At 43.5% G+C, this 27426-nt stretch overlaps 1 protein-coding gene and 1 long non-coding RNA gene across 2 annotated transcripts in view; one reads left to right on the forward strand and one right to left on the reverse strand.

Moving 5' to 3' along the window:
* Positions 1–23299, forward strand: part of LOC137326795 (uncharacterized) — a 36422-nt gene extending 13123 nt beyond the window's left edge. Inside the window, exons 2-4 of the long non-coding RNA XR_010964272.1 lie at positions 13342–13453; positions 21391–21471; positions 23070–23299. This is a non-coding gene — a long non-coding RNA (uncharacterized lncRNA). The remainder of the gene's footprint in view (positions 1–13341; positions 13454–21390; positions 21472–23069) is intronic.
* Positions 1–27426, reverse strand: part of dclk2a (doublecortin-like kinase 2a) — a 434705-nt gene that overhangs the window by 139502 nt on the left and 267777 nt on the right. The window contains exons 3-5 of the mRNA XM_067992182.1: positions 23120–23222; positions 21397–21501; positions 7173–7267 (exon numbers count right to left, since the gene is read on the reverse strand). Coding sequence (XP_067848283.1) covers positions 7173–7267; positions 21397–21501; positions 23120–23222 — 303 coding nt within the window. The remainder of the gene's footprint in view (positions 1–7172; positions 7268–21396; positions 21502–23119; positions 23223–27426) is intronic.

Consider the following 27426-nt stretch of genomic DNA (forward strand, 5'->3'; position numbering starts at 1 on the left):
ACACTCATACGTCTGTCGTTCCCCCTTTCAGGAGAAGAGAGCCAAAAATACAAGGAAGAGGGATAGGACTGGAGGTGGTCCAGCACAGATTGTGCAGATGACATCTGCAGAGGATGAGGCCATGGAGACAAGTGGCATATCAGCGTCCATGACCATCGGAGATGGAGAGACTCCGACTTCACTGCTGCATGGTGACAGCATTAAATATCTCTGAGCTAAATCTCATACAAGGCTCAGTCACATTGACTTGATTTCAGCACCGAGTGAAATATGATCACCTTAGTCATGCTGAATTTCAACATTTTTACATTGCCATTACTAATTCATATCCGTCTCTTCTCTCCTCCAGGGCCATCATGTGAAGAACAGCAGCCCGTGGCCCTTCCAGACGACATTTCCTCAGAGGAGCTGATTCCTTCTGAGGGTGCACTGTCACAGGACACGTGTTTACAAGCACCAGCACAGATACAAGCACATCGGTGGGTCCTGCTAGAGAGTTAGGTGCGTTCTCACCTGGTGAATCACAGTTCATAAGTGAGCATGAGTAGAGAGTGGTGTTAGGGTCAGCTGTGGAGAGTCTATGTCCGAGGCCGCACTCCTCTCCAAGCTCTTCTCACCTGGACAGCGATGCTTAACCCGGGGGGCTATCAATGAAAAGGGGAGTGATAGAGGGTCAGCAGCAAATGTGCGAGGTACTGGCAGTCATACCAGGCACACTGTCCACAGTAGGACAGAGGATGTAGGAGTCCAACTCCAGCATTTGTGGATTGATGTTGCAGGCCATTGCTAGGATGTCTTCTGTGGATAGCACGGCCTCCACCGAGGAACTTCAATCGAGGCAATCTAATCAGTCCTTGCAAGTCCTGACCACAGCCATGCAAACTATGGATGCCAACATTTCTGCCGTCTTAAACAGGATGACAGATACCTGAACCGTGGCCTTACATGGCCATCACTGATCTGCTCCAAGCTGATCTCCCGCTGAGAGATAGGGGTGATCTGCTGCTGGCCCAGGTTGATGGCGAAAGGGGACATGGAAGTAGGGACTCCACTCAAAGCACTCCCACATCTCACCCGTTGCCCCTCCCTCAACCAGTACCTGACATGCTGCCTCCTCTCCCGCTGGCCAAGTTGGCTCCTGCACAGGTGCCTGGGAAGCAGTTTTTGGCGGGGCCCTCACGGATGCCAACACCCAGCGGTCGTCGGCCATGAGTATCTCAGAAGTCAGAGCAGGGATCAGATCAGCCTGTCACTACCTCTGCTGAAGCCACAGGGGTTGCACCATGTAGGAGTGCTAGGGATTGGAAAAGAAAACCTTTGTAGTTCACAGAGGGTATGCACATGGGTGTTTGTGAAAATGCTATGTTATTAAGTTTCATTTAGTTATTTATTCACGTAAAATTTATGAATTTGCACCACTAGCCCATGTTCACCATATTTGCCTGGCGAGTGCCAACTTGGGTTTTCAGTTGCTTGGTGATGAATGTGAGGACTTGAATTGACTGAGACCAATTGGTGCATGTGCATGTGCAATGGGTGGATGGTTGGTTAAAGGACTGCTTTGTGTCAGTGGGGGTTGGAGGGGGAGGGGGCAGGGTATGTGGTAGTTACTTTGTTCCAGTGTGAGTGACTAACTCAACCGTCAAGCTATTAGGGCATCCCTGGCATCCCTAGCAGTGATGTGAGCAGCTGGTCTGGCATTGGGTGCCTCATCTTCATCTTCTTCCTCCTCCTCTCCATTGGACCATCATCAGATGAAGCGTGCTGAGCGGCTTGTTCCTCCTGCACCTCTGGACCTCGCTGCTATGCTATTTTGTGCAGAACACAGCACACCACGATTATCCTAGAGACCCTCGCTGGCGAGTACAGAAGGGTGGCTCCAGACCTGTCCAGGCACCTGAAGTGCATCTTGAGCATGCTGATGGTAGACATGTCATCCTCCCCAGAGGTGTCATCAGCCAGGTTTGAAGGGGGTATCCTTTGTCGCCTAGCGGCCACCCCTTAAGTGTGGTCCCAGGTACAAACAGGTCGGGGATGTTGGCCTGCTGCAATATGAAAGCATCATGGCAGGGAATCTGGCACAGACCAGCATGAACCTTTTCTTGTGGTTGCAAACCAGCTGAACATTGATGGAATGAAATCCCCTGTGGTTGACAAATACTCCTGGTTGATCTGTAGGTGCTTGGATTGCCACGGGGGTGCAATCGATGGAACCCTGCACCTGTGGGAAGCCAGCCAAAAAATCCAAGTGGCCGCTCATTCTGGCTATTGTCATCATAGGGGAAGTTTACATACCTCCTAGACCTGGTAAAGAACCCATCTGTCACCTGCCTTATGCATTTATGTGCAGCTGACTGAGAGACGCTCGATCTGTCTTCAGTGGCGCCCTGGAAGGAACCAGAGGCAAAAAGATTGAAGGCGGTGGTGACTTTCACAGCAACTGGTAATGCCAGTGGGAAAAGGTCTTCTTCTTGGAGGCTGCAGATGTCTGTGACCACCTGATGTGACAATCTCCGCCTTTGGAAACACTGCTCATGTGAGAGGTCAAGGAAGCTGAGCCTCTGCCTGTACACCCTGTTACATGGGTAGTGCCTCCTGCGACCTTGACCCCGCTGTTGCTCCCCTCTCTGTTGTCCACCTGCAGCTCCCTCCACAACACGCCATTGTCGCTGCTGATGCTGATTGTCTTCCTCATCTGAAGTCCAATCTAAAGCAGCCACGGTGCCACCCATCCTGATGTTCTCTGTGTCAACACCACCAAATTCTACAAGTAAGTCTCTCATGACAAGTACTCTCACTAAACTGTTGAAAAAGCATCTGTGAGCACTGAGCCTTTATTCATATTGGAACACCTCAACTTTAATCAGCCCCATGAAGTGCCACTCAATCTCGCCTCCGTTTTAATGTTGAGTTTCCTGAACCCCGGGAAACCTGTGCAGGAGGCATTAATTTCAAATCACTGGAAAGGACCCTCATTTTAATATTATAATCACTGACCCGCCTCTCCAGAGCGGGTTACTCGGATGTACCCAAACCCGCCGCGGTTAAACCGGAAGTAAGCGCATTCATGGCGGGTTGGGATCGGGATTTACATTTTTACCGATTTAACCCACCTCCCCCCCAACCCAATACTCTCCTGTATGTCTTGGGGCGGTTAAATTTCATCCCAACGAGTTACCAATCTCCAATGTCGAGGAGACAACAAAGAAAGGCATCTCCATACAGAAAGGGACACTAAACTAGATGGGGAATCATCTTATGTTACTCTTATGCATCTCTTAAGTTTGGAACAGGTTGCCTGCCCACCTGTTTCATTGCAAAATGGTACACTGAAGAATGAGGAACCAAAATGATGGAATACAAAAGTATTCTGGATTATTCCAAGAATAATACCAATTAAGTATAATGGATTTCTCTTGTTCTAATTTGTAGATATATAAAACAAAATCTGTGCAATTTGAATGCTGAAAATAATTTTTTAGTATTTTTTTTATATAACCAGCCTACTAGTCCAGTTCTAAATATGCCAATAACAATTTTTCCTGCTTTACATTTTCTTACAACATCTTGCGGTAGATTTTTGTCATTACCACCTGGGCATTAAGCATTGCCAATGAGGAGCGCAGGAAGGCAAACCTGACGGGGACAATTGCACGCAATTAACAGAATTTTTGATTTTCCTTCCATTCATTTCAATGGCAGGAAAATCAAATGCGTTCTGTTCCCTACGTGCGATCCTCCCCGCCACGTTGTTCTTTCCGCTCCACCTAGGCGATGCTTAATGCCCAGGCGGTAAAGACTAAAATCTACCCCATCGTATGCCAGAGGAACTTGTTTAGCAACAGGGTTCTCACCTCTCTGCTCTCCACCACAGACAGGGTAGGAACACTCAACAGCATCAACTTTTTGAGGGCTACAGTTTGATTTCTCAATTTTCAGTTTATTTGAACAATATTATAAATGTTGTAATCTGTTAGAGGATCTCGCATGGTGTTGCTCAGTGAGTCGAAGGTTACACCATCACAAGGGAATTACTGGGGTGTGGAGGGGTACAGATTCCACTGAAAGGATCTAGAACAAAGATTAGAAGAGATGCATTCAGAGACAGCAAAGCTTTAACTTTAATGGACGAAAAACCATGACGCTGTCTGCTTGTTGAAGTGGACATAAAAGATCCCATGGCATTATTCAAAGACGTGACCTGGCCAATATTCCTTCCACAACTAACACCACCAAGAAAACAAACATTAACTGCTCACTCATCTCATTTGCTACTTCTGGGACCTTGCTGTGCACAACTGGCTGACGTGTTAGTCTACATAGCAACAGTTACTGCACTTTAAAAATAATTCATTAGTTGTGATGTGTTTTGAGAGGTCCTGAAGATGTGATAAGGCACTTTATAAATGCAAGTTCTTTCTTTGTAGATTCTGTAGTTCTATACATTTCCGTACGTTTAGCTGATAATACTCAACTTTAGAAATTTATTGCAACCGTTGTTCTGATTGAAAAATATGTACTTTAAAAGACCTCAAAGGGCTCTCATTTGTTTATAGAATTAACACACAATAGATGGGCATGTGTAAAGTCTCTCTACGGTCTCACAGTGTCAATGATAGCTCAGTTTGAATTTTCCTAGAACCACTTGGCTCCAGAACTCTTCGCAGCCTTCATCCAAGCATGGACTCGAACTGAATGCCAGAGGAGAGGTGAAAGTAACTGCCCTCAACATCAAGGCAGAATTCGACCAATGGCACCTAGGAGCACTAGCATAACTAAGGTCAGTGAGGGTAAAGGGAGAACCCTCCAATGACTAGAGTCACACCTGCCACAAAGGAAGATGATCATGTTTGTCAGAGGCCAATCATCCTAGTCCCAAGAAATTGCTGTAGGAGTTCCTCAGGGATATGTCCTCGGCCCAACCATCTTCAACTGCTTCATCAATATCCTTCCCCTTGATCTAAGGTCAGGAGTGGGGCTCAACACCATCCAAGGCAAAGCAATTCACTTAATCCGAGCCCATGCCACTGGACTCAAGATGCGCTGTGACTGTATTTACCATCTACAGAGTGCATTGCAGCAACATACCATTTATTTCAACAGCACCTCCCAACCCTCTACCACCAAGAACAACTAGAGTGGTATGAAGTCCCCCTCCATGTCATACACCATCCTGACTTGGACCTTTACCACCATTCCTTCATTGTCACTGGGCCAAAATCCTGGCATTCCCTACCCAGCACCACTGCAGAAGCTCGATCAGCACAGGGACTGCAGCAGTTCAAGGAGAAGTCCCACCACCTTGCCAGGACAAATAGGGATCGGTAATAAATGTGGCCTTGCCAGCAAGGACCACATCCAGAGAACAGATAATGAAAAAAGCAAGAGACTTGCATACAAGTGTTTCCAATAAATGATATGCAGTTTAATTCAGATATATATGCATACAGACCTATCCAGAACACAATGGGGGTGAAACTGGTCTTCGCTGCGCAAAATAGGCGATAATGAATCGGCAGCCCATTTTAGATCCCGCATGATTTTCTTTCCCAATCCCATTTTCAGGATTAAAATGAATTAACGTTAGATAAAAAAGTAATGCCACAGAAACTGGAACTACTTTAGAGGTCAAAGGTTTGTGTGTATAGAAGTGACTAGGTATATAAAGCCATGGAAATTCAAAGAACATTCTGAGATTTAAGGAGTTAAATCTCCAGTTGAGCAGTGATAAGAGTATCTCATCAAGCCCTAATAAATGCAGTATTATCTGCTCTATTCTTGGTAAGTTCTCCAACTGAAATTAAATTGGCTTCTTCTGATTTAAATAATCAGATTTTTGATCAGCATTACATTATTACTCAACTGCCAACTAAATTCCACCCTTTGGTTTAAATTTATAAAATGCTTTCATGAAATATAGTGATCACATATTTGACAATATTTAATCATGCAAAACTGGAACATAAGAAATGGCCTGCTCTGCCATTCAATAAGATCATGACTGATCTTCTACCTCAACTCCACTTTCCCGCCCTATCCCCATATCCCTTGATTCCCTTAGTGTCAAAAATCTATCGATCTCAGTCTTGAATATATCAACAACTGATCATCCACAGCCCGCACGTTGAAAACTGATCATCCACAGGTAGAAATTTCCAAAGATTCACAACCCTCTAAGTCAAGAAACTTTTCCTCATCTTGGTCCTAAATGGCCAACCCCTTATCTTGAAACTATGATCCCTAGTTATAGACTCTCCAGCCAGGGGAAACCGCCTCTCAGCATCTACCCTGTCGAGCCCTCTGAGAATTTTATACCTTTCAATGAGATCACTTCTCATTCTTCTAAACTCCAGAGAATATAGGCCCAATATAGGAATGATGAAAGAGGAGAAAAGACCAGAGTCACTAAGGAGAGGGATAAGGGAGGAGAATGAATGGCTGGTGGTGAAGTGCTCTAACACCAGTGATTGAGGAGGCATTTTTTGCAGGATGCAAAGTTATGCAAAGATAGGGTGGTGGTGTTGTAGTGGGAGAATGTCAATCCACGGTCACAATTCCCCACAGTTTCTAGTCTCAACCATGCCATCAGTGAGAGGTATCAAACAGAGGATAATTAGAGGGCAAGTCACTCATGGCCATGCTCAGTTACCTTCTAGTAGCCAGCTATGGAGACGAGATCTTGGAGGTCTGGGAGCAACTTTCTGGCTTCTCTCATCCAGAGAACTTGCATGCCAAATGGAGTGTGAAAATCAAGAAACATATGGCAAGTCATAGAGACCTCTAAGAACCAGCGGGACACAATGTACGCACATTCACGGCTGCAGAGCTGCACTGTATATGGGTGACAACTGTTAACTGTATTCATTTATATTAATTAGTGTTAATTGTATTCAGGAGGTGGGTATCAATTGAGGACTCTCTTTTGTCCATTTATAGGCAGGAGTTTATTTAGGGGGTGCACGATGTGTAAGGGGGATCTCTGAGAATAAAGGCTTGGAAGCAACTGGAGACCAGGCTCTAGTATTCACCACCTGGCTATCCAATTTATAACAACAACTTTTAGAAACCACACTTTCTTTATCCGTTGCTCTCACTTGATTTTTAGGACGCTGCAGAGAATTTCAGCAAATGCCAATCTTTAATGTGTATGTTGACAGAAAGATTTTTTTTACCTTCTGAGCTCTCAAGCTGCCAGGGCTTGTCGGGGAGGAGCTGGATGATTTCGTGGATTTGGGTGTAGACAGCTGACTGCTTGGGGTTCCATTCACTGTGCACAGGAAAATAAAATTTAAACAACATGAAGATTTGCACATAAGGAACTACCAGAACATAATCAGCATGATTGAAAGCCAATACATTTTTGAATAGTGGCAGATTTCATATTGCTGAATACTGCAGAATAACAAGAACTGTTTCTTTACTCAAGAAAACAGAATACATTATATTTGCCACGCTAATCCCTAAATTTTATATTGAATGACAACCAGGAATTATTTTGAATTCTACAAACTGAAAGCAGTGCTGTTTGTTTTCTTCAAATAACATTGGGGGTGGAATTGGTCTTCGTCAGTAACGCAAAAACAGCTCGTAGTGAATCGGCCCCTCATTTTACACTGCACCTGATTTTCTTTTGCATTAGCTTCAGTGGATAAGAAAATCAAACATGGTATAAAATGGGCTGCCGATTTGCTTCGAGTCTGTTTTGCACTACCGGCGAAGACCAATTTCACTCCCGCTGACTTTCTGGAACATTTTCTTTTACGTTTACTTCATTTACATAAGGCAGCAGCCCTTTTTTGTCCATAGGCTATGAAGTTGCCATAGTCTGTTACCTTTCCCATTTCCACAATTTATTCTGTGTATGTTACAAGGAAAATGGAAGCTCTTTGCACAGTGCAGAAGAATCTTTGAAATCATAGGCACTGACAAGGGTGACAAACAGGGGAAGGAGGACTGAGACACACTTCATTTGCCTCTCCTTGCTTGCCCGCCTAATTCCTAATACTCTGCATCGCACATTTAACGCATAATTTTATGAATCCACACTCCCGGTGGGGAGTATCACCTGCTGGAACTGCATAACGAGAATTAAGGTACACTGAAATTAATGGACAGAAAACTGTAGGGACCATGTGCGTAAATTCCCGTTATGTGTTCCTGACAGGCATTGTTCTCTGCCCGGACTGTGGTTTCATAAAATTACTTCTTTGATTCCCAGTCCTCTGCCTGCTTTGTCAACCTACCTACTTGGTTCCCAGTGGTGTGACTGCCTCTCCCTGCCTACTTGATTCCAGGTTCTCCGGCTCCCGAACAGTCCACGCAGAGGCAGGAAGTCAGAGTTTTTTACATTTTTGTCCATGAGCAAAGCCATGGGAGATCAACTAGTGTACGATAACACAGAATCATAGAAAGGTTACAGCCATTCGGCCCATCGAGTCTGCGCTGGCTCTATGCAAGAGCAATCCAGCTAGTCGCACTCCCCCGCTCTATCCCTGTAGCCCTGCAATTTTTTTCCTTTCAAGTACTTATCCAGTTCCCTTTTGAAGGCCATGATTGAATCTGCCTCCACCACCCCCTTGGGCAGTGCATTCCAAATCCTAACCACTCGCTGTGTAAAAAAGTTTTTCTTCATGTCACCTTTGGTTCTTTTGCCAATCACCTTAAACCTATGTCCTCTGGTCCTTGACCCTTCCGCCAACGGGAACAGTTTCTCTCTATCTACTCTGTCTAGACCCTTCATGATTTTGAATACCTCTATCAAATCTCCTCGCAACTGTCTCTGTTCCAAGGACAACAAACCCAGTTTCTCCAGTCTATCCACGAAACTAAAGTCCCTCATCCCTGGAATCATTCAAGTAAATCTCTTCAGCACACTCTCTAAGACCTTCAAATCTTTCCTAAAGTGCAGTACTGGACACAGTACTCCAGTTGTGGCTGAACCAGTGTTTTATAAAGGTTCATCATGACTTCCATACTTTTGTACTCTGTGCCTCTATTTATAAAGCCCAGGATCCCGTATACTTTTTTAATCGCTCTCTCAACCTGCCCTGTCACCTTCAACGAGTTGTGCACATAAACCCCCAGATCTCTCTGTTTCTGTACCCCTTTTAGAGTTGTGCCCTCTAGTTTATATTGCCACTCCTCGTTCTTCCTACCGAAATGTATCACTTCGCATTTTTCTGTGTTAAATTTCATCTGCCACGTGTCCGCCCATGCCACCAGCCTGAGTATATCCTCTTGAAGTCTATCACTATCCTTCTCACTGTTCACTACTCTTCCAAGTTTTGTGTCATCTGCAAATTTGGAAATTGTGCCCTGTACTCCCAAGTCATTAATATATATCAAGAAAAGCAGTGGTCCCAGTACTGACCCCTGGGGAACATCACTGTACACCTCCCTCCAGTCCGAAAAACAACCGTTCACCACTACTCTCTGTTTCCTGTCCCTTATTCAATTCTGTATCCATGTTGCTACTGCCCCCTTTATTCCATGGGCTGCAATCTTGATGACAAGCTTACCAAGTGGCACTTTATCAAACGCCTTTTGAAAGTCCATATACACCACATCAACTACATTGCCCTCATCTACCTTCTCTGTTACCTCATCAAAAAACTCTATCAGGTTAGTTAAACATGATTTGCCTTTAACAAATCCATGTTGGCTTTCCCTAATCAATCCACACTCGTCCAAGTGACTGTTAATTCTGTCCCGGATTATCGTTTCTAAAAGTTTTCCCACCACTGAGGTTAAATTGACTGGCGTATAGTTGCTGGGTTTATCCTTACACCCTTTTTTGAACAAGGGTGTAACATCTGCAATTCTCCAGTCCTCTGGCACCACCCCCATATCTACTGATGTTTGGACAATTATGGCCAATACCTCCACAATTTCCACCCTTACTTCCCTCAGCAACCTAGGATGCGTTCCATCCGGACTGGGGGGTCTTATCTACTTTAAGTACAACTAGCCTTTCAAGTACCTCTTCTTTATCAATTTTTAGCCCATCCAGTATCTCAACTATATCTTCCTTTACTGAGACTCTGGCAGCACCTTCTTCCTTGGTAAAGACAGATGCAAAATACTCATTTAGTACCTCGGCCATCCCCTCTGCCTCCATGAGTAGATCTCCTTTATGGTCCCTAATCGGCCCCACCTTTCCTCTTACTACCCGTTTACTGTTTACATGCCTGTAGAAGACTTTTGGATTCCCTTTTATGTTGGCTGCCAGTCTATTCTCATAATCTCTCTTTGCCCCTCTTACTTCCTTTTTCACTTCCCCTCTGAACTTTCTATTTCTGCCTGGCTCTCACTTATATTATCAACCTGACATCTGTCATTCACTCCTTTTTTCTGTTTCAGCTTACTCACTATCTCTTTTGTCATCCAGAGAGCTCTGGCTTTAGTTGCCCTACCTTTCAGCCTCCTGGGAATGTGCCTATACTGTACCCGAACCATCTCCTCCTTAAAGGTCGCCCATTGTTCAATTACAGTTTTGCCTTCCAATCTTTGATCCCAATTTACTCGGGCCAGATCTGTTCTCATCCCACTGAAATTGGCCGTCCTCCAATTGAGTATTTTTACTTTAGGGTGGTCCGTGTCATAGCACAAACACAATTTTGCAACACCAGAATTTGAACAGAATATAATTTATAATATTCATAACCCAAATAATATTAATAAACCAAACAAGCAATAGATAGTAAACATAGGAAAAGACTTCACAATAACTGCTGATGAATCAATTCAAAATACTCTTCTTTTACCTTTTATAGTTTATTTCAATCAGTTACTACAAGGAATGCCAAGCTGATTTCCCCCTCAGTGAACCTGGAAAGCTACAAACTTTGCTACCTCCTGCAAGTTTAAGTTGTTAAACTGATTTCAACTCCACAAGGACTCCTGTAACATCAGTGCCTTTCTCTGCTGAGGCAATTTATACTGTGTTGTTATTGATTAATAACAATAAATGTGGTTATATTCCACAGAAGGAAAAATATTGGTCAGTTTTATATGATGTTGATGGCTCTCGAAGCATCTCAAAGGGGATGATGTTTCAGATTTATCAATGTTAGTCACACTTCACTGGCATCTTTTTTTCTTCTCCTTTTAATGTACTTTATTCATTTTCTTCCCACTTCTGCTTTTCGTTGCCCTTGTGTCACACCCCATTGCCCAGAATGAAACCTTCTCCAAGGCCTCTGACAATGTTATATGTAACTTGCCACTTACAGCTCATGAATAATGAGTAATTTGGGACATGATGTGTGGTAACTGTAGCATGCTTGGGAGGAACGGGTGACTTTGAACCTATGACTCCCAAAGCTTTCCACCACTGGGGGTTTCCTAGCCTCATGTCTGGACCTGTGGTAAACTAACTGAGAGAGATTGATTGCTATGATTAGTCGACAACTCAATTATTGTTATATTATGCAACTAACAGGATGGTAGAAAGCGAAATAGATGGACCTTGTCTTTTTTCATCTAGCAATTCCTATGTTCCTATGGGAATGGCAACGAATACTCAGCAAATTTTTCCTCCTTCTTTGAGGAAAAGTGCCTCGATTCCACTTGGCATTTCCTCACCTGCACAGATAAGAATTTAACTCTACAACAAATAGTTTCCTCCGGTCACTAATATTAAGGTGAAAGGTGTCATGAATATTACAATACAGGCCGTCTCCTAACACTCTTTATTCGTGTTCATTGCAGCAGCTCATAAAAAGGCCCATGCATCTTATGAACTGAAATGTAACATTAGAAATGCTGCGAATGGAGTGCAGTGTGCCTTAGGGATAACAATCTAGTTTATTACCACTGGGTTCTACTTTAAATTGTATGAATTGCCCACCGTATAAACCTGATCTCTCAGATGGGTGGGTAAACACCATGCTGACTAGACCCTATATTGCAGTCCAAACTATGAATTGTTTATTTTGAAAAATAAGTCTACACAAGCAAGATAAATCAGTAGAGTAAAATAGTATAGACTGCAGTTAACTTTCACCAGTACTTTAAACTGTTTTCTGAGTCCACACAACGAGTCATGTTGAGATGCTTACATTCATGTCCCAAAGCCCTTTACACAAGCTTTTAACGTAACTGCACACTTTCACATTCATGGAGTTCTGTTTGGTTACAATAACATGGCACACTGTTGGTTTGAGTGAGTCAGGGAATGATTAGGTTGTGATAAATTTAAAAATCCAAAGAGGCCTCCGAGTATAGAGCTGTCAATCAAGCCAGCTTTAAAGACACAATGGAGCATAGGAACATTAGGAACAGGAATAGGCCATTCAACCCTTCGGGCCTGCCCTGCCATCCAATTAGATCTTGGCTGATCTGCACCTCAACTCCATTTACCCGCTCTTGCTCCTTATCCCTTGATACCTTTACCTAACAAAAATCTATCTATCTCAGTCTTGAAAGCTCCAATTGACCCAGCGCCCATAGCCATTTGGGGGCAGAGAGTTCCAAATTTCTACTACCCTTTGTGTGAAAAGGTGCTTCCTGATTTTGCTGCTGACTGGCCTAACTCTAATTCTAAGATTATATCCCCTTGTTCTTGATTCCCCAACCAGAGGAAACAGTTTCTACCCTATCAATTCCTTTTAGAATTTTAAACGCCTCGATCAGATCACCCCTCAATCTCCTATACTCAAGGGAATACAAGCCAAGTTTATGCAACCTGTCCTCATAAATTAACCCTCTAAGCCCCAGTATCATTCTGGTGAATCTGTGCTGCATTCCCTCCAAGGCCAATACATCCTTCCTGAGGTGCGGTGCCCAAATTGAACGCAGTACTCCTTAGGCAGTCTGACCAAGGCTCTATACAACTGAAGCATAACTTCCTCCCCTTTGTGCAGAATCTATGTTTTGATGGTCCAACTATTAAGACAATTGAGTCTGTAAGTTCAAATTCTCTGACAAACTGTTTGTCTGTAACTTACAAAACAAAATAACCATTGCCTTCAAAGGATCCACAATTTGATTATGTATAGTTCAAAAGCCATTGAGTGATTCAACAACGTTCACAGCTAGAAGAAAATTTCTGTCGGCATTAATGTGTAATGCTCTCAGACATAATTGTATTTGTTCAAAACATGCACAGTACCCACACCCACACCTATACAAAAGGGAATAAATCCCTTCCAGAAACCAGTTAACAGAAAACAATTTGAAACAGAATGGATTTCTGTTTTAGTCGCAGTGTGTATAAAGATAATTTTTTTACTGACATTAGCGAACAGTGGAAAATGTACCTTTACATGTGGGGAATTTCAGATATGAATCTATATCCTAGAGCTGCAAAGTGTTTTATCACATGGGTCCTGATATTTACAGGGAGGCAGGGAGGGCGAAAACGGCCTGGGAACGTGTCGAGGCCGGGGCGTGGAGGTCCTGCCGAATTTAACCTGGCAGCAAAAGGAGCTGGGTTCAGAAGAGGCCCAGAAATGTAAGTTCATTTTTTTTTTGATTCCTTGTGGGCCAGGAAGAGCAGGGGTGCCACCTGAAATCCTGCTCCCACCCGTCGGTCAGCTAGTGCTTCCTGCCAGGTTCGGGTGGGGGACTGACTGTTGCTGCGCAGATAAGGCCTGGCAGTTAAAAGCCCCCGGTCCTCACATTGCAGAGGGCCATATGGTTCGGCTCCGACCTGCACCACTCCCGCTGGGAGTTAAAATCGGCTCTTTAACCTTTTCTATACTCCAGGACGGACTACCAGATCAAGTCACTGGACTAGGTGGACACCAATAGAATCAGAGGGTTGGGGGGGGGTATTTTATTGTTTAAGCAACCAGTGTCAGCACCTTCTGCAACAGCCACAGATAATCTAGTTTTTTCAGTTTACTGGAAATATAACAATAACATTTTATCAATTTTAATGACTACATTGTTTTGCCATGTTACATTCTAATAGTTTCATAATGGTGGCCTTCCTGGATTATATGAATAAATGAACCATAACATCACAATGAGTAACAGCAATAATAGATAAACAGCCATGGTCATAAATAAACTTAAATAGGCTTATTGGTTCTGAAAAGGCAAAAGGTTGGGATTACTGGTAATGAGTCTGCTGACTGGGGCATTAACCGGCTTTTTGATAATCAATGTCGTGAGTAGATCAGCACATTGCTGTGTGATAAATCAATTGTATGAAAATACAGAAGAATGGTAGGGCTGGGACCCTGTTATTTGTGACATCCACACAGAAGTGGCGGGTTCAAGAATACTGCAATACCTACAGGTAAGAGGTGGATTTCTTCCCATGCATGTGTAACACATCGTTGATTTGATACTACATTCAATGTCCGGCTACTGATACTAAGAATTCCTCCAACCCACCGCAATATTGAGGCATCTGCTGTTTCCCTATCATTTGATCTCCCCAGGAGGTCTACTGCTCATCAGTCAGCTAAAAATATTGCTATTCAGCTGGTTTGTAGTGATTCATCCTCTAGCATTATTCTCTTTCTGTGTTGAAGTGCCAAGCATATATTTAGCACTTTAGTTTAACAGCACAACAAAGAAGAACAACTCAGCAAATGAGGTATTGAGAGCGTAATGTGATGAAGTGGGGCAATTTCTCTCATATTGTTCTAAGCTAGCTAGAGCTATAATGGAAGCTGTCTTTCCTTGTCCAATTTCAAAATGGAGGCTTGGACAAGAATTGTCTGCAGGATCTAAGCCTTGTTTTGTTCTGAAAATGAGTCAGGATACAGTGACCGAGAAATTTGACTTCTGTCCATAGCAGGCACAGAGTCGGCAGAGCAGCTGCCCCACACGCCCGCTCGTGCCGTCACGAGGCCGTTACAATTTTGGGTTCTGGCCTCATTTAAATACCGTCTGCTGTAGCTCGACGGTTGTGGGAAGGCAGGAAATTATCCAGTTCCTGTTTTGAACTGGCCGGCAGATCAGGTCTGGGGGGAGCATCAATGTCAGGGGTGGGGGGCGGCGGGGTGGTCTCAAATGGGCTGGAGTTTTTTTATGCAGCCAGGAGGAGCACTTCAGTGCTGTACTGAGGAAGTGCTGCACTGCCAGAGGTGCCATTTTTTGGATGAAATGGTAAACCGAGGCCCCATCTGCCCTCTCAGGGGGACATAAAAGATCCCATGGCACTATTTCATAGAATCATAGCAAGTTACGGCACAGAAGGAGGACATTTGGCCTTTTGTCCCCGTGCCGGCCAAAAAAGAACTATCTAGCTTAATCTCACTTTCCAGCACTTGGTTCATAGCCCTGTAGATTACGGCACTTTAAGTGTACATCCAAGTACTTTTTAAATGAGTTGAGAGTTTCTGCCTCTATCACCTTTTCAGGCAGTGAGTTCCAGACCCCTACCACCGTCTGGGTGAAAGAATTTCTCCTCAGCTCCCCTCTAATCCTTCTACCAATTATTGGTCACTGACCCCTCTGCTAAGGGAAATAGACCCTCCATATCCACTCTATTTAGTCCTGTCATAATTTTATATTCCTCAATTAAATCTAACCTCAGTCCTTCTTGTTCCAAAGAAAACAATCCCAGCCTATCCAATCTGTCATCATAGCTAAAATTCTCCAGCCCTGGCAACATCATCATAAATCTCCTCTGTAACCTCTCTAGTGCAATCACATCTTTCCTGTGATGTGGTGACCAGAACTGTATGCAGTACTCAAGCTGTGGCCTAACCAACGTTTTATACAGTTCTAGCATAACCTCACTGCTCTTATATTCTATGCCTCGGCTAATAAAGGAAAGTATCCCGTATGCCTTTTTAACCACCTTATCTACCTGTCCTGTTACCTTCAGGGATCTGTGGACATGCACTCCAAGGTCTCCCTCTTCCTCTACATCTCTCAGTATCCTCCCATTTATTGTGTATTCCCTTGCCTTGTTTGCCCTCCCATAATGCATTACCACACACTTCTCTGGATTGAATTCCATTTGCCACTTTTCTGTCCAGCTGACCAGTCCATTGATATCTTCCTGCAGTCTACGGCTTTCCTCCTCACTATCAACCACGTGGCCAATTTTTGTTTCATCTGCAAACTTCTTGATCAAGCCCCCCACATTCAAGTCCAAATCATTAATATATACCACAAAAAGCAAGGGACCTAGTACTGAGCCTTGAGGGACCCCACTGGAAACAGCCTTCCAGCTGCAAAAACACCCGTCAACCATTACCCTTTGCTTCCTGCCAATGAACATAAGAAATATGAGCAGCCACATGGCCCCTCAAGCCTGCTCCACCATTCAATAAGATCATGGCTGATCATTGACCTCAACTCCACTTTCCTGCCCGATCCCCATATCCCTTGATTCTCCTCGAGTCCAGAAATCTGTCTATCTCAGCCTTGAACATATTCAACAACTCAGCATCCACAGCCCTCTGGGCTAGAGAATTCCAAAGATTCACAACCCTCTGAGTGAAGAAATTCCTCTTAATCTCAGTCTTAAATGTTCTAAAATAGAACTGGGGGCATATCCTGTGACTATGTCCCCTAGTTCTAGGCTCTCCAGCCATGGGAGATAACCTCTCAGCATCTACCCTGTCAAGCCCCCTCATAATCTTATATGTTTCAATTAGATCACCTCTCAGTCTTCTAAACACTGAGCCAATTTTGGATCCAACGAGCCACTTTCCCTTGGATCCCATGGGCTTTTACTTTTTTGACCAGTCTGCCATAGCCACTACATCAAACGTGTTACCCTCATCGACCCTCCTTGTTACCTGCTCAAAAAATTCAATCAAGTTAGTCAGACACGACCTTCCCTTAACAAATCCATGCTGACTGTCCTTGATTAACCCATGCCTTTCTAAATGATGATTTATGCTGTTCCTCAGAATCAATTCCAATAATTTGCCCACCACTGAGGTTAGATTGAATGGCCTATAATTACTTGGTCTATCTCTTTCTACCTTTTTAAACAACGGTACAACATTAGCAGTCCTCCAATCCTCCGGCACCACACCTGTAGCCAGGGAGGGTTGGAAAATGATGGTCAGAGCCTCCGCTATTTCCTCCCTTGCTTCTCTTAGCAGCCTAGGATACATTTCATCCGGGCCTGGCGATTTATCCGCTTTCAAAAATGCTAAACCTCTTAATATTTCCTCTCTCACTATGTTTATCCCAGACAATATTTCACATTCCTCCTCCTTAAACACAATCTCTGCATTGTCCCCCTCTTTTGTGAAGACAGGCGCAAAGTATTCATTAAGAACCATACCCACATCTTCCACCTCCACACATAGTCTACCTTTTTGGTCTCTAATAGGCCCTACTCTTTCCTTAGTTATCCTCTTGCTCTTTATGTATTTATAAAACATTTTTGGGTTATCCTTAATTTTACTTGCCAATATTTTTTCATGCCCTCTGTTTGCTTTCCTAATTTCCTTTTTAATTTCACCCTATGTTTTGAATGAGCTCAAGTTTATGGAGGCTGGAAGATGGGAGGCTAGCCAGGAGAGCATTGGAACAGTCAAATCTAGAAGTAACAATGGCAGGGATAAGGGTTTCAGCAGCAGCCGAGCTGAGACAGGGGTGGAGACAGGCGATGTTATGGAGGTGGAAGCTTATCTCAGGGTCAAATAGGACGCCAAGGTTGCAAACGGTCTGGTTTAGCCTCAGACAATGACCAGGGAGAGGGATGGAGTTGGTGGCTAGTGAATGGAGTTTGTGGCGGGGACAGAAAACAATTGCCTCGGTCTTCCCAATATTTAGTTGGAGGAAATGTTTGCTCATCCAGTACTGGACGTCAGACAAGTAGTGTGATAAATCAGAGACAGTGGAGTGGTCGAGAGAGGTGGTGGTGAGGTAGAGCTCGGTGTCGTCAGCATACATGTGGATTCCTGTTGGGAGCCTGCCAAAACTATGTTCATTGGAATGAACCCCCAAAATTCACTGGAGTCAGCAGCATCAGAAGTCGCGCGGGTGCAAAGGCCAATTTGGAAAGTGGAAATTTCAGCCTTAATAGAACTTTCTTTTTTAAATTTAAAAATAGAACACAACATCGCTGTAAGCCCTCCCTTCAAATGTCAATGTCATTCAATGTCACCGCTAATTCACTTTCCCTCAGGTGGGAGAACATAAGAAATAGGAGCAGGAGTAGGCCATATGGCCCCTCGAGCCTGCTCCTTGGGAGGGTATGATAGTTTGGGCTATGCACGTCTGCATGAATGCTGTCAGTGGCATTACACATTAGCAAATAGAATGATCTCCACCCCTACAGTTTTCCTTCTATTCCCTCACTCCATCCCAAACCGAAGCATTCTGCACTCAGGAAATTCGACTGACAATCAAGGATGGAATTTAAGTGCTGATTCTGTGATTCGATGCTCCCACTGGGAAGCAGCACTCACAGGGACCATGCCTCAGGAAATCGCAAGTGTGTCCCATTAATGGATGGAAAACCATGATCCGTATGCCCATTTCCCAAGATGGGCATACAGCCCTTGCGAGTGCAAATTCCCGCTGGGAGTGTTGGAACATGGAATCACCAAATTAAAACTGGACCTTCTAAAAGAAAAGCAACGGGGTAGCCACAAATTAGCTTTCTTTGACTTCATTTTTCTTTCTGCTTCTATCTCTTTCCTGCTGTCTTTGTTCTTTTCCTTCTTTTTATCCCATATGCGAAGAGTTTCTCACACTCGTGGAAGTGCCTATAATTCTCATCCTTCTGATGAAGAGATTCATGTCAAGCGATTCTATTGCCAGGACTCACTGCATCCTCAAAAGATGTCAGTTACAAAACTCCATGTTACAGTGGAGTGAAGTAAAAGGATTAGAAATAACAAAGGCTAGCTGGACTATCAAAGTAAAGTCTTCCTCCTGTAAGCTCTAGATTTTTGGTTCATTTTAGTTTTTCACTCACTTGAGTCATCCTTAATACTCAGTTTAATCCCAGAACTGGGTCCGATTTTCCCTTTTCCATTACTGGATCCAATTCTGCGGCAATAACCTGAGGGAGTTAGTCCACAGCACCAATATCACCACTTGCACTACACCCTGAAAACTTATAATTCGATTTGTATTTTCAATTGCCAATTTTTCAGGTGCAAGTATCATTTCTTTCCAAGTAAGAACAATTGGACTCAGTACATGGATTCCTGGGGCAACAGAGATATGGGGGGTAATTTTAACCCCCAAGAACGGGTGGGTTGCGGGCAGTAAAAATAGTTGATTTTTGGAGCGGGACCACATCCCGGCTCCAATGCGCCCACTTCCGGCTTTAACCCAGGCGCGTTTGGATGCATATGCACAACAGAAACCTGAAAGTCCCGTCCCCACATAAAGCCAGTGGGCCGATATTTAAAGGGGAAATGCACCTCATTGGATCATCGAGGCACTTAATTTTTTGTGTATTAGAAACGTCAAATAAATTTCACCTTACCTGTTCAGGTTTCCCATCGCTTCTGATTCACGTCAGGTGAAAGCAGGCGAGAAGGGTCGGATCCATGAGGTGAGTGCCTTTTTGCACTGCTTGTGGGCCCGAAGGAGCAAGAGTGTTTCATCCAGGCCCAACAAGCTCACCTGATCGGACCCCTGCGATCGGCCGACACCCCCACCCCCCCAGGATGGTGGGCCCCCCGATCTTCTCCAAGGTTCATCCGTTGTCGTCCATGTCTCCCCACCCCTCTGATTTCTTCCACGGCCCATGATCTCCCTTTCCCTCCTTCCCCCTTCGCTGATTCAGGGCTCCTTCCCCTGTCAATCTGACTGCCTGGCGCTTGGGAAACCCGGAAGCACAAATTACTTCAACTGAGCTGCGATCGCAGATTGCAATGCACTCATTTGGCTTCCGGGTTCTGGAATACCTACGGACGCTCTGGGTTCCTGGCTCCGATCTAAAATCATGCCCATGAGTTTTATTAAGATGCAGAGGGCAGTGGCGCAAAACAGGTGATAGAGAATAGGCCACCCGTTTTACACCCCGTGCGATGTTCTTTTTCATTGACTTCAATGGAAGAGAAAATCGCGCGGGGTGTAAAACGGGCTGCCTATCGTTATCGCCCAAGACCGATTCCATCCCCAGAATGCTTCAAATATCAAATGGGGTTTACGCACAAAGACCAGCTTCAGTATTATTTCTGCCATAGATGATTATACCAGCAACAGGATAAAACTAGACGTCTTGGTGATCGTAGCATCAACCCCCAACACAATGTGGACAGGCGCTCATCCATCTCTCAGCCACGAGCTAGCTGTTGCATCAAGCGGAAATACAAGCCCTTCGTGAAAATTATCTTTGTTCAGACAAACCTGCCTTGTGGATCATAACGAAGTGTGAGACGGGATTGTATGAAAAGAGGGGCTCACCTGGGGATTTGACCGGAGAATAAGCTGTGTAGTAACCTCCTCTTTTAACTGTACTCATTCAGTTAACACACAAGCAGAAGGAGAAAACATTAAGGAGAGATGTTACCACACAGTCATAAATAGAACAGAATATCAAATCCAAAACACAAGAAGGGTTAAAGACATAGAAGAACTAATACAATAATGGACAACATTTAGCTGAGTAACACAGAGACTACTATAAGGAGATAAAGACATATCTGAGATCACAAATATACAATCACACACAGGGCACAGTTCATTGTGTTTATGACCTTGGAGGACACAATTTTCTTAGAGTCAAGGCATTTGGACAAACAGATCTCAAGCATTATAGCTTAATAATGACTACAAAGCAACCGTGTGAAAATTAGGCCTTGTTTTTTTATTCAAAGATCCAGAGTGTGCTTTTACATTGAAAACATGTTTGTTTTGCTACATTGCTAAGTTCAAACATGTAGGTGCCTTTTTTGCAGTATAAAGAGGGGGGGGGGGTGTAATTTTAACTTGGGTGATGGCCTAAGGTTGTGAGATTGAATTGGCTGCCCATTATACACCCGTCCTATTTTCCTTTCCAATGGGCAGCTAATTTGATATCAGCCACTTTACGCCATTGCCAAAAGTTAAAATGACCCCCAGGGCGTTGTTTGCTGGGAAAGGAAACTCTGCATGTATCTGAGGCTATGCGAGTTCTAACAATCCATGGGTCTACCAAAGTCTCCAATTCATAATAAACATTATATACCTCCTCGAATCTGTAATATTTGGATGATTTTTCTGCCCAACAGCCAGGGATAGAATACACTTGTTTATAATACTTGCTTTGAGAAACTTTCAAAAGCCTTTCATGCGATGTAAACAGGAGGTGATGTGTAAGGGATAAAGGTTTGAAATCAGAAACGGCCACACAGAGAAAAGCTTAGACACAAGATAATACATTCGGGATCGAAAAGTCTTTTGTGCACACAGGCATGTTATCTGACTACCAACTCATTCACACACAGTTTCTACAAGGGCTTGTTAAAAGTAGTCCTTCACTTTTTCTGGTGTTTCTTTTTTACTGTTATTTTTAAAAAGCTGTACCTGACGCAGGAGACTTGCTTCGACGGGATGGCCCAGGACTTTTTGATCCGGAATGCCGTGAGGCACTACCAGAACGTGAGTAGGATGATTTCATCACACGGCACTCTGAAAAACAAAGGATCCCTGTTATTCTGTCTTTTGCATTTCACTTTACTAATAAGTGGATTTCACATCTTTAAGTATGTTTTATTGGTGGTAAAATGCATATTATCTACATTACGATGTGGTTGCATATTTGTCACATGTCTCTTTGACTGTAGTGTCTGCAACATGGACTTACAGCTTCATATCTAAATATGGCAGCAAAAGTTTCAGATATAAACTATATAAGGAATAACTTCAGTTATCAATAGAATAAACTCTTTGGGGGGAATTTTAACCCTCAAGAACGGATGGGTTGGGGGTACATGGGTAGTTAAAATATTTGATTTTTCGAGTGCGACTGCAAACCGGCTCCAAGGCTCCCACTTCCGGGTTTATCGGAAGTGCCTTTGGATGAGAGCAACCTACTCGTCGCAGTGGGGACCTTAATTAGTTCAGACGGACGGGTAGTTATTGCAGTGATTAACGTTCTTATGAGACGTTAATTAGTTCTTTTTAAATTGAATTTTACTGACCTTTAAATTTAACACCTCCAGCGCGGATTTTCTGGGGCTCATGAATCTTGCCAGTGAAAAGGAGGCGCGAAGGGCTGGATCATGAGGTGAGTGCCTTTATTGCACTGTTTGTGGGCCAGGAGGAGCAGGAGTGTTCCCTCCAGGCCTAATAAGCTTACCTGCTGCGATCAGACCCCTGCAATTGGGCGAACCCCCCCCACCCGATGACCGAGAACCTCCCGCCCCCGATGTCTGAGACCCCCCCCCGATGTCCAACTGCTCACCTCCCCCATTTAACTCTGACCATCTCAAGCTGACATTAATCCATATTTGAATCATTATTGAACAGTTTTTTTGTAACAACAACAGCTGGTTACTCTTGCTGTTTAAATGCAATCAGTTTACTCCTCTCCTCTCTTTGCGTCACCTGAAGGAGTCGACTCCTTGCTTGGGTAAAGTTCCATGGGTGTCAATAGTCCTCTGGTACCTCACACAAGTGACCACTATCCATTTAGGATCCATGATAGTAATTGTTGAAAGGATATCCAACTACAAAGGCTTCACAGCTATGCCTATACTTACCTAACATGACAAACAATAGACTTCCAGCTGAACCGCTAGATAAAGACAAGACAAGGCACCCTGGCCTCTTTACCCCTCCCCATCAAGTAGCATAGAGGTAGCACTGCTGCTGCAAACCCAGTGATAAGCTAACTCAGCACAGACCAGGTATTCATACTGGGGCCTTCTTAGACTGCAAACAATTTCAGATAAATGCTATGTGCTCTGCATTTCTAATCTAAATAAACTATTCAAACAAATGAAAATTGGGCCTATCTGGACTGAAATAAAGGGGTTCATTTGAATGCGTTGTAACGGAAAGATTTTGAAATCATCTGGGTTAATAAAGGCAATCTGGTTAGAAGTCAAGTAACAATTTTCTATGGAACAATTCACACGGCTCAGCAGAACTTCAAATAAAACAAGCAATTTCATTATTGTTAAAAAGACAATTAATGACTCCTCAGATGCAGTCAAATGGAAAATCTCTTTGTCTTTTTTAACTCTCCTTTGTAGGAAAGAGAGTTTTGGTCTGAATCAGAACAGAATGAGCTACACAATCTCACCATTGCTGTCCAGCAAAAAGTCATCCTGGGCGTAGCGATACTTTTCTGGACCACATGCGACAAAGACATCATCGTCCCCAAAAAAATCCTGCAGGGAAATGATCTGAAAGAGAAAATAGTAAATAATAATCATCTGTTGGACAAAGTGCATAAATCACAAAATAAAAGTGTACTCTGATACTCTATTAATAATAACTGTGCTTTAATATACATAATATGAAGGTGTTCATTTTAAGAACCAGGGTTGCCTTGTTTCAGTTGTGAGTTTGAATAGTTCTCAGGCAGGATGACATGTGCAATGTCAGGCTCTGCTCATCTCAACTCATAACCAATCAGCAAGTGGGAGCAGCGAAGGAGGCTATGGTTAATTGTATCCATGTGATTTGTATCAATTAGTGTTAATTGTATTCAGGTGGTGGGTATCAATTAAAGATTCTCTTGTATCCATTTATAGGAGGGAGCTTAGCTAAGGGGTGCATGATGTGTAAGGGGGAAATCTCTGAAGGCTAGGCTCCAGTATTCTATCCTTCACCACCTGGCTATCTGACTTTTTACAATGGTGACAGCAGTCTCCCATCTGAAGCTTATTTTTTTTGTTGTTACAATCATGTAGAACTGTATTCAGAATGTTGCTTTGAATTATAGTCTATGACAGCAACAGCTTACACAGGGCTGGCACCTTTAATATAGCAAAATGTCCCATAGTGCCTCCCAAAGAGGCAGGCAGGAAGTTGAGCAAGAAAAAGGGAGAAGTCCAGGAAGAGTAATCAAAGGCATAGTTATAAAGGTAGGGCTTGAGGAGGCATTTGAAGGTGGAGAGATGCACCAAGGTGGAAAGGTTTAGGGAGACAATTCATAGTGCAGAGTCAAAGTGGTGGGACAAAGTGATGGGACAAAGTGGTGATGCACTGTAGTCCAAATTCAAGACTGCAGAGGGTGTGAGCTGGGTCAAAGGGCTGGAAGAGCTTGCAGAAGTAGGGTGGTGAGAGGCCATGTAGGGATTTGTAAATGAAGGCAATCAATCTTGAAATCAATTTGTTGGAAAATGGGGAATGGAGGCTGGTGAGGACTGGGGTGATGGGTAAACAAGACTTTATATAGGAGAAGATGGTGGAAACAGTTCTAGATGAGTTGGAGTTTGTTGCAGAGATGCAAGCAGTTGCTGCTGAAGCCTTTCAACCCTAACCAGTGGGATTATTATTTAATGGGTTATGTCTGTTTAATGGTTTTGTTTAATGGCTGTGTGTCTATTCTGTCGTCACAGGGTCAAGGCAATGCTCGCACATTTTATGGTCAGTTGTGCTGCTCATCACACCACCCAGGAGGCATTGCAGTACCTGCTATCTGCCTAATGAGGGTTCAAATGCACACTTGTCTAATGACCAAATAGTGGCTACCTTCCTGGGGGCAGAAAGCAGGACCTTTTTGGTGGCTCAGTTGTCTCCAATATGGTAAAGGGAGATTGGGATAAAATCAATCTTCTCTGGCAGACTTGGTAATCCTAAACCTGAGCCCAAGCAACCTGATTTACTGATGGAAGGATAGAGCTGCTATTAGTGGAAGTCATTCTTCAAACTCAACTCCAGATAGTCTTGAGAGTGAATTTCTAAAGGTGGTCAGACTGGAGAAGCAAAAGAAGTTTACCAATGCTCTTTATGTGTGAGGTTTAAACTCCAAGAGACCTCTACAGAAACTAGGCGGTCTCTAAGCATTGGCTCTTGCCAAACTAGCCTAATTTCTTTTGGCCTGAGTAAGTGGGGTTCATCCGTACAGACAGAATGTGTATTCCTAATCAGACAAAACAAAGCACTACTTAGCTAGATTTCACAGTGGTTCGATTTGGAGACTCAGTCACAATGAAGGGTTTCCACATCTGTCAGACACCTGGCTGACTAAAAAATCGCAACAGTTTATTTAGTTAAAATTCCTCTTCGATGGAATTTAAATCCAGGTAGTCTTGGGAGTGCTACCTTGGAATTCAATAATCTAGGGGTGAACAAGCTTCTTACAGGGGTGTCAAACCCTGTATGGTCCACAGAGTAGTTTCATCTGACTCCCAGACTTCCCATGAATGTTTAAGTTAGGAGTTAAGAAAGTGTGTTTGGAGTTGAGTAGTGATTACCCAAAAGAAGCCAACAGCAGTTAATCTGGAATAGTGGCAGTAGGTGAAATTAATTAATAAAACCGGCCAATTATTACATTCTTTACTAACTGCTGTCAACAATGTAAAGCATTTTCAAAAAGACATTCCTTAAATTCATACAGTCCTCTGAGCAATTTTTAACAAAATCAGTCAGTGCTGCAAATATCTGTCAGTACAATGTTGGCATATTAATCATGTAATAAATGCAGTCAGCAATTCATTAAGTTTGGTCTTAAATTCAACCAGCAGCTTCATAATTATTTATTATTTAAATAGTTGACTAATTTAAAATCTCCTCTCACCCAAAAAATTAATAATACAGCATGAAGATAAAGCTTTTTAAAAAAACTAGATATGGAAGGAAACAGGCTTCTTCGACAGCACCTCCCAAACCCGCAACCTCTACCACCTAGAAGGACAAGGACAGCAGGCACATGGGAACAACACCACCTGCACGTTCCCCTCCAAGTCACACACCATCCCGACTTGGAAATATATCGCCGTTCCTTCATCGTCACTGGGTCAAAATCCTGGAACTCCCTTCCTAACAGCACTGTGGGAGAACCTTCACCACACGGACTGCAGCGGTTCAAGAAGGCGGCTCACCACCACCTTCTCAAGGGTCAATTAGGGATGGGCAATAAATGCCGGCCTCGCCAGCGACGCCCACATCCCATGAATGAATTAAAAAAAAGGAATCAGACTATAACTGGAAAAGCAGAAATACAAAAGTGGTCAATTGGAAGAGAAGGTAAAACAATAAATCATATAAGCAATAAATTTATCGAGTGAATAAACTTAAATAAGGTGAAAAAAAAACTAAGGCAAAATACCAAACATAATTCTCTGCCTTTATCTGAATTCTAGAAGCTTTAATATATAGCATATCTAAGAGATGGGAAAAATTAATTGTGGAATGGTGAGTGAGTGGTGTTCACACGAGAGCGGAGTGAATTTAATATTGAAGAGAAATAAATGTGAAGGATACAAGCTGTCTCCAAAATGAAAGAACAGAGGTAAGGAAGAAAATGTACTGTAAAAACCCAACAGGGAAAGGAAGGGGAAGAACTTGGAAAAAATATTAAAATGTTATATCTGTAATATATAAAAAGAATGGAATAATTGAGGAAGAATTAAAAAATGAACTAAATAAGAATTATTGTCTAGGACCTAATATGGTTTATCTTTATCTATTTTAATAAGTTTTGCATAGGCACTTAAGGGGAATTCACTTTTCAAAGGTAGTCAATAGACAGTGCATTATTAAGGCACCAGACAGCATGACATCAGGAAGAACACTCCAATTCTCCGATACAGCCATAAAGGTGCTTGTGGAGCAAGTGAGGAATAGGAAGAAGATCTTCTTTCCTTCAGATGGGAGACGGGTGCCCTGGAAAATTAGCCGGCAGCAATGGAGAGAGGGGACTGAGCAGGTCAATACCAGCAGCATAGTTCCTAGGACCTGGGAGAGGTGCAGGAATAAATTTAGGGATAGAATATCTGCAGGGGTTCTCCCTCCCCCTCTTGCCCATACTTGTTTTTTCTTCCTCTCAGCATGCATAATATGCCAAACTGCCTCACACATTTTCAAAGCGCTGCAACAGGACACACATTAATCCACTCCTACTTTTCTTGTAGGAGAAGTTGGCACATAATTGAAGGGAGGCTTCAAGAACTGGAGGAGGTCAGTTAAATTGCAAACTTTGACACCAATGGAGGACGGGGCATCAACATCACTGGCAGACAGAGGGCACGGCACGCAGCATTGGAGATGGCGAGGCTGGAGGCCACACATCAGCTTGTTCGGGCATTTTCCTTTCTCTCTCGTCTACTTAACTCTATTGCTCTCTCTCACACACACACACACACACACACACACACTCTCTCTCTTACAGCATGACAACCTGGTGCTGCATTGTGCTGACATCAGTTACTGCTTACCCTTGCTATTATGTGCTAACTCTTGTCCCTTTGCCCTTTTTCTAGGTCTTTCAGACAACTCGGGCCTTGCAATTGCACAGCCAGAGGGGGAGAGCCCTTCTAAAGATGCATACTCACATGCTCTCACCCTTCCAAGCACTGGATGGTATAATGAGTTGGAGGGTCTGCACAGAGCATATGTGTGCAGGATCAGTTGCAGGTGGATGGACAGCCCAGGAAACAG

Source organism: Heptranchias perlo, chromosome 1 (genome assembly GCF_035084215.1).
Source record: "Heptranchias perlo isolate sHepPer1 chromosome 1, sHepPer1.hap1, whole genome shotgun sequence".
In the NCBI taxonomy this organism is placed as follows: domain Eukaryota; kingdom Metazoa; phylum Chordata; class Chondrichthyes; order Hexanchiformes; family Hexanchidae; genus Heptranchias; species Heptranchias perlo.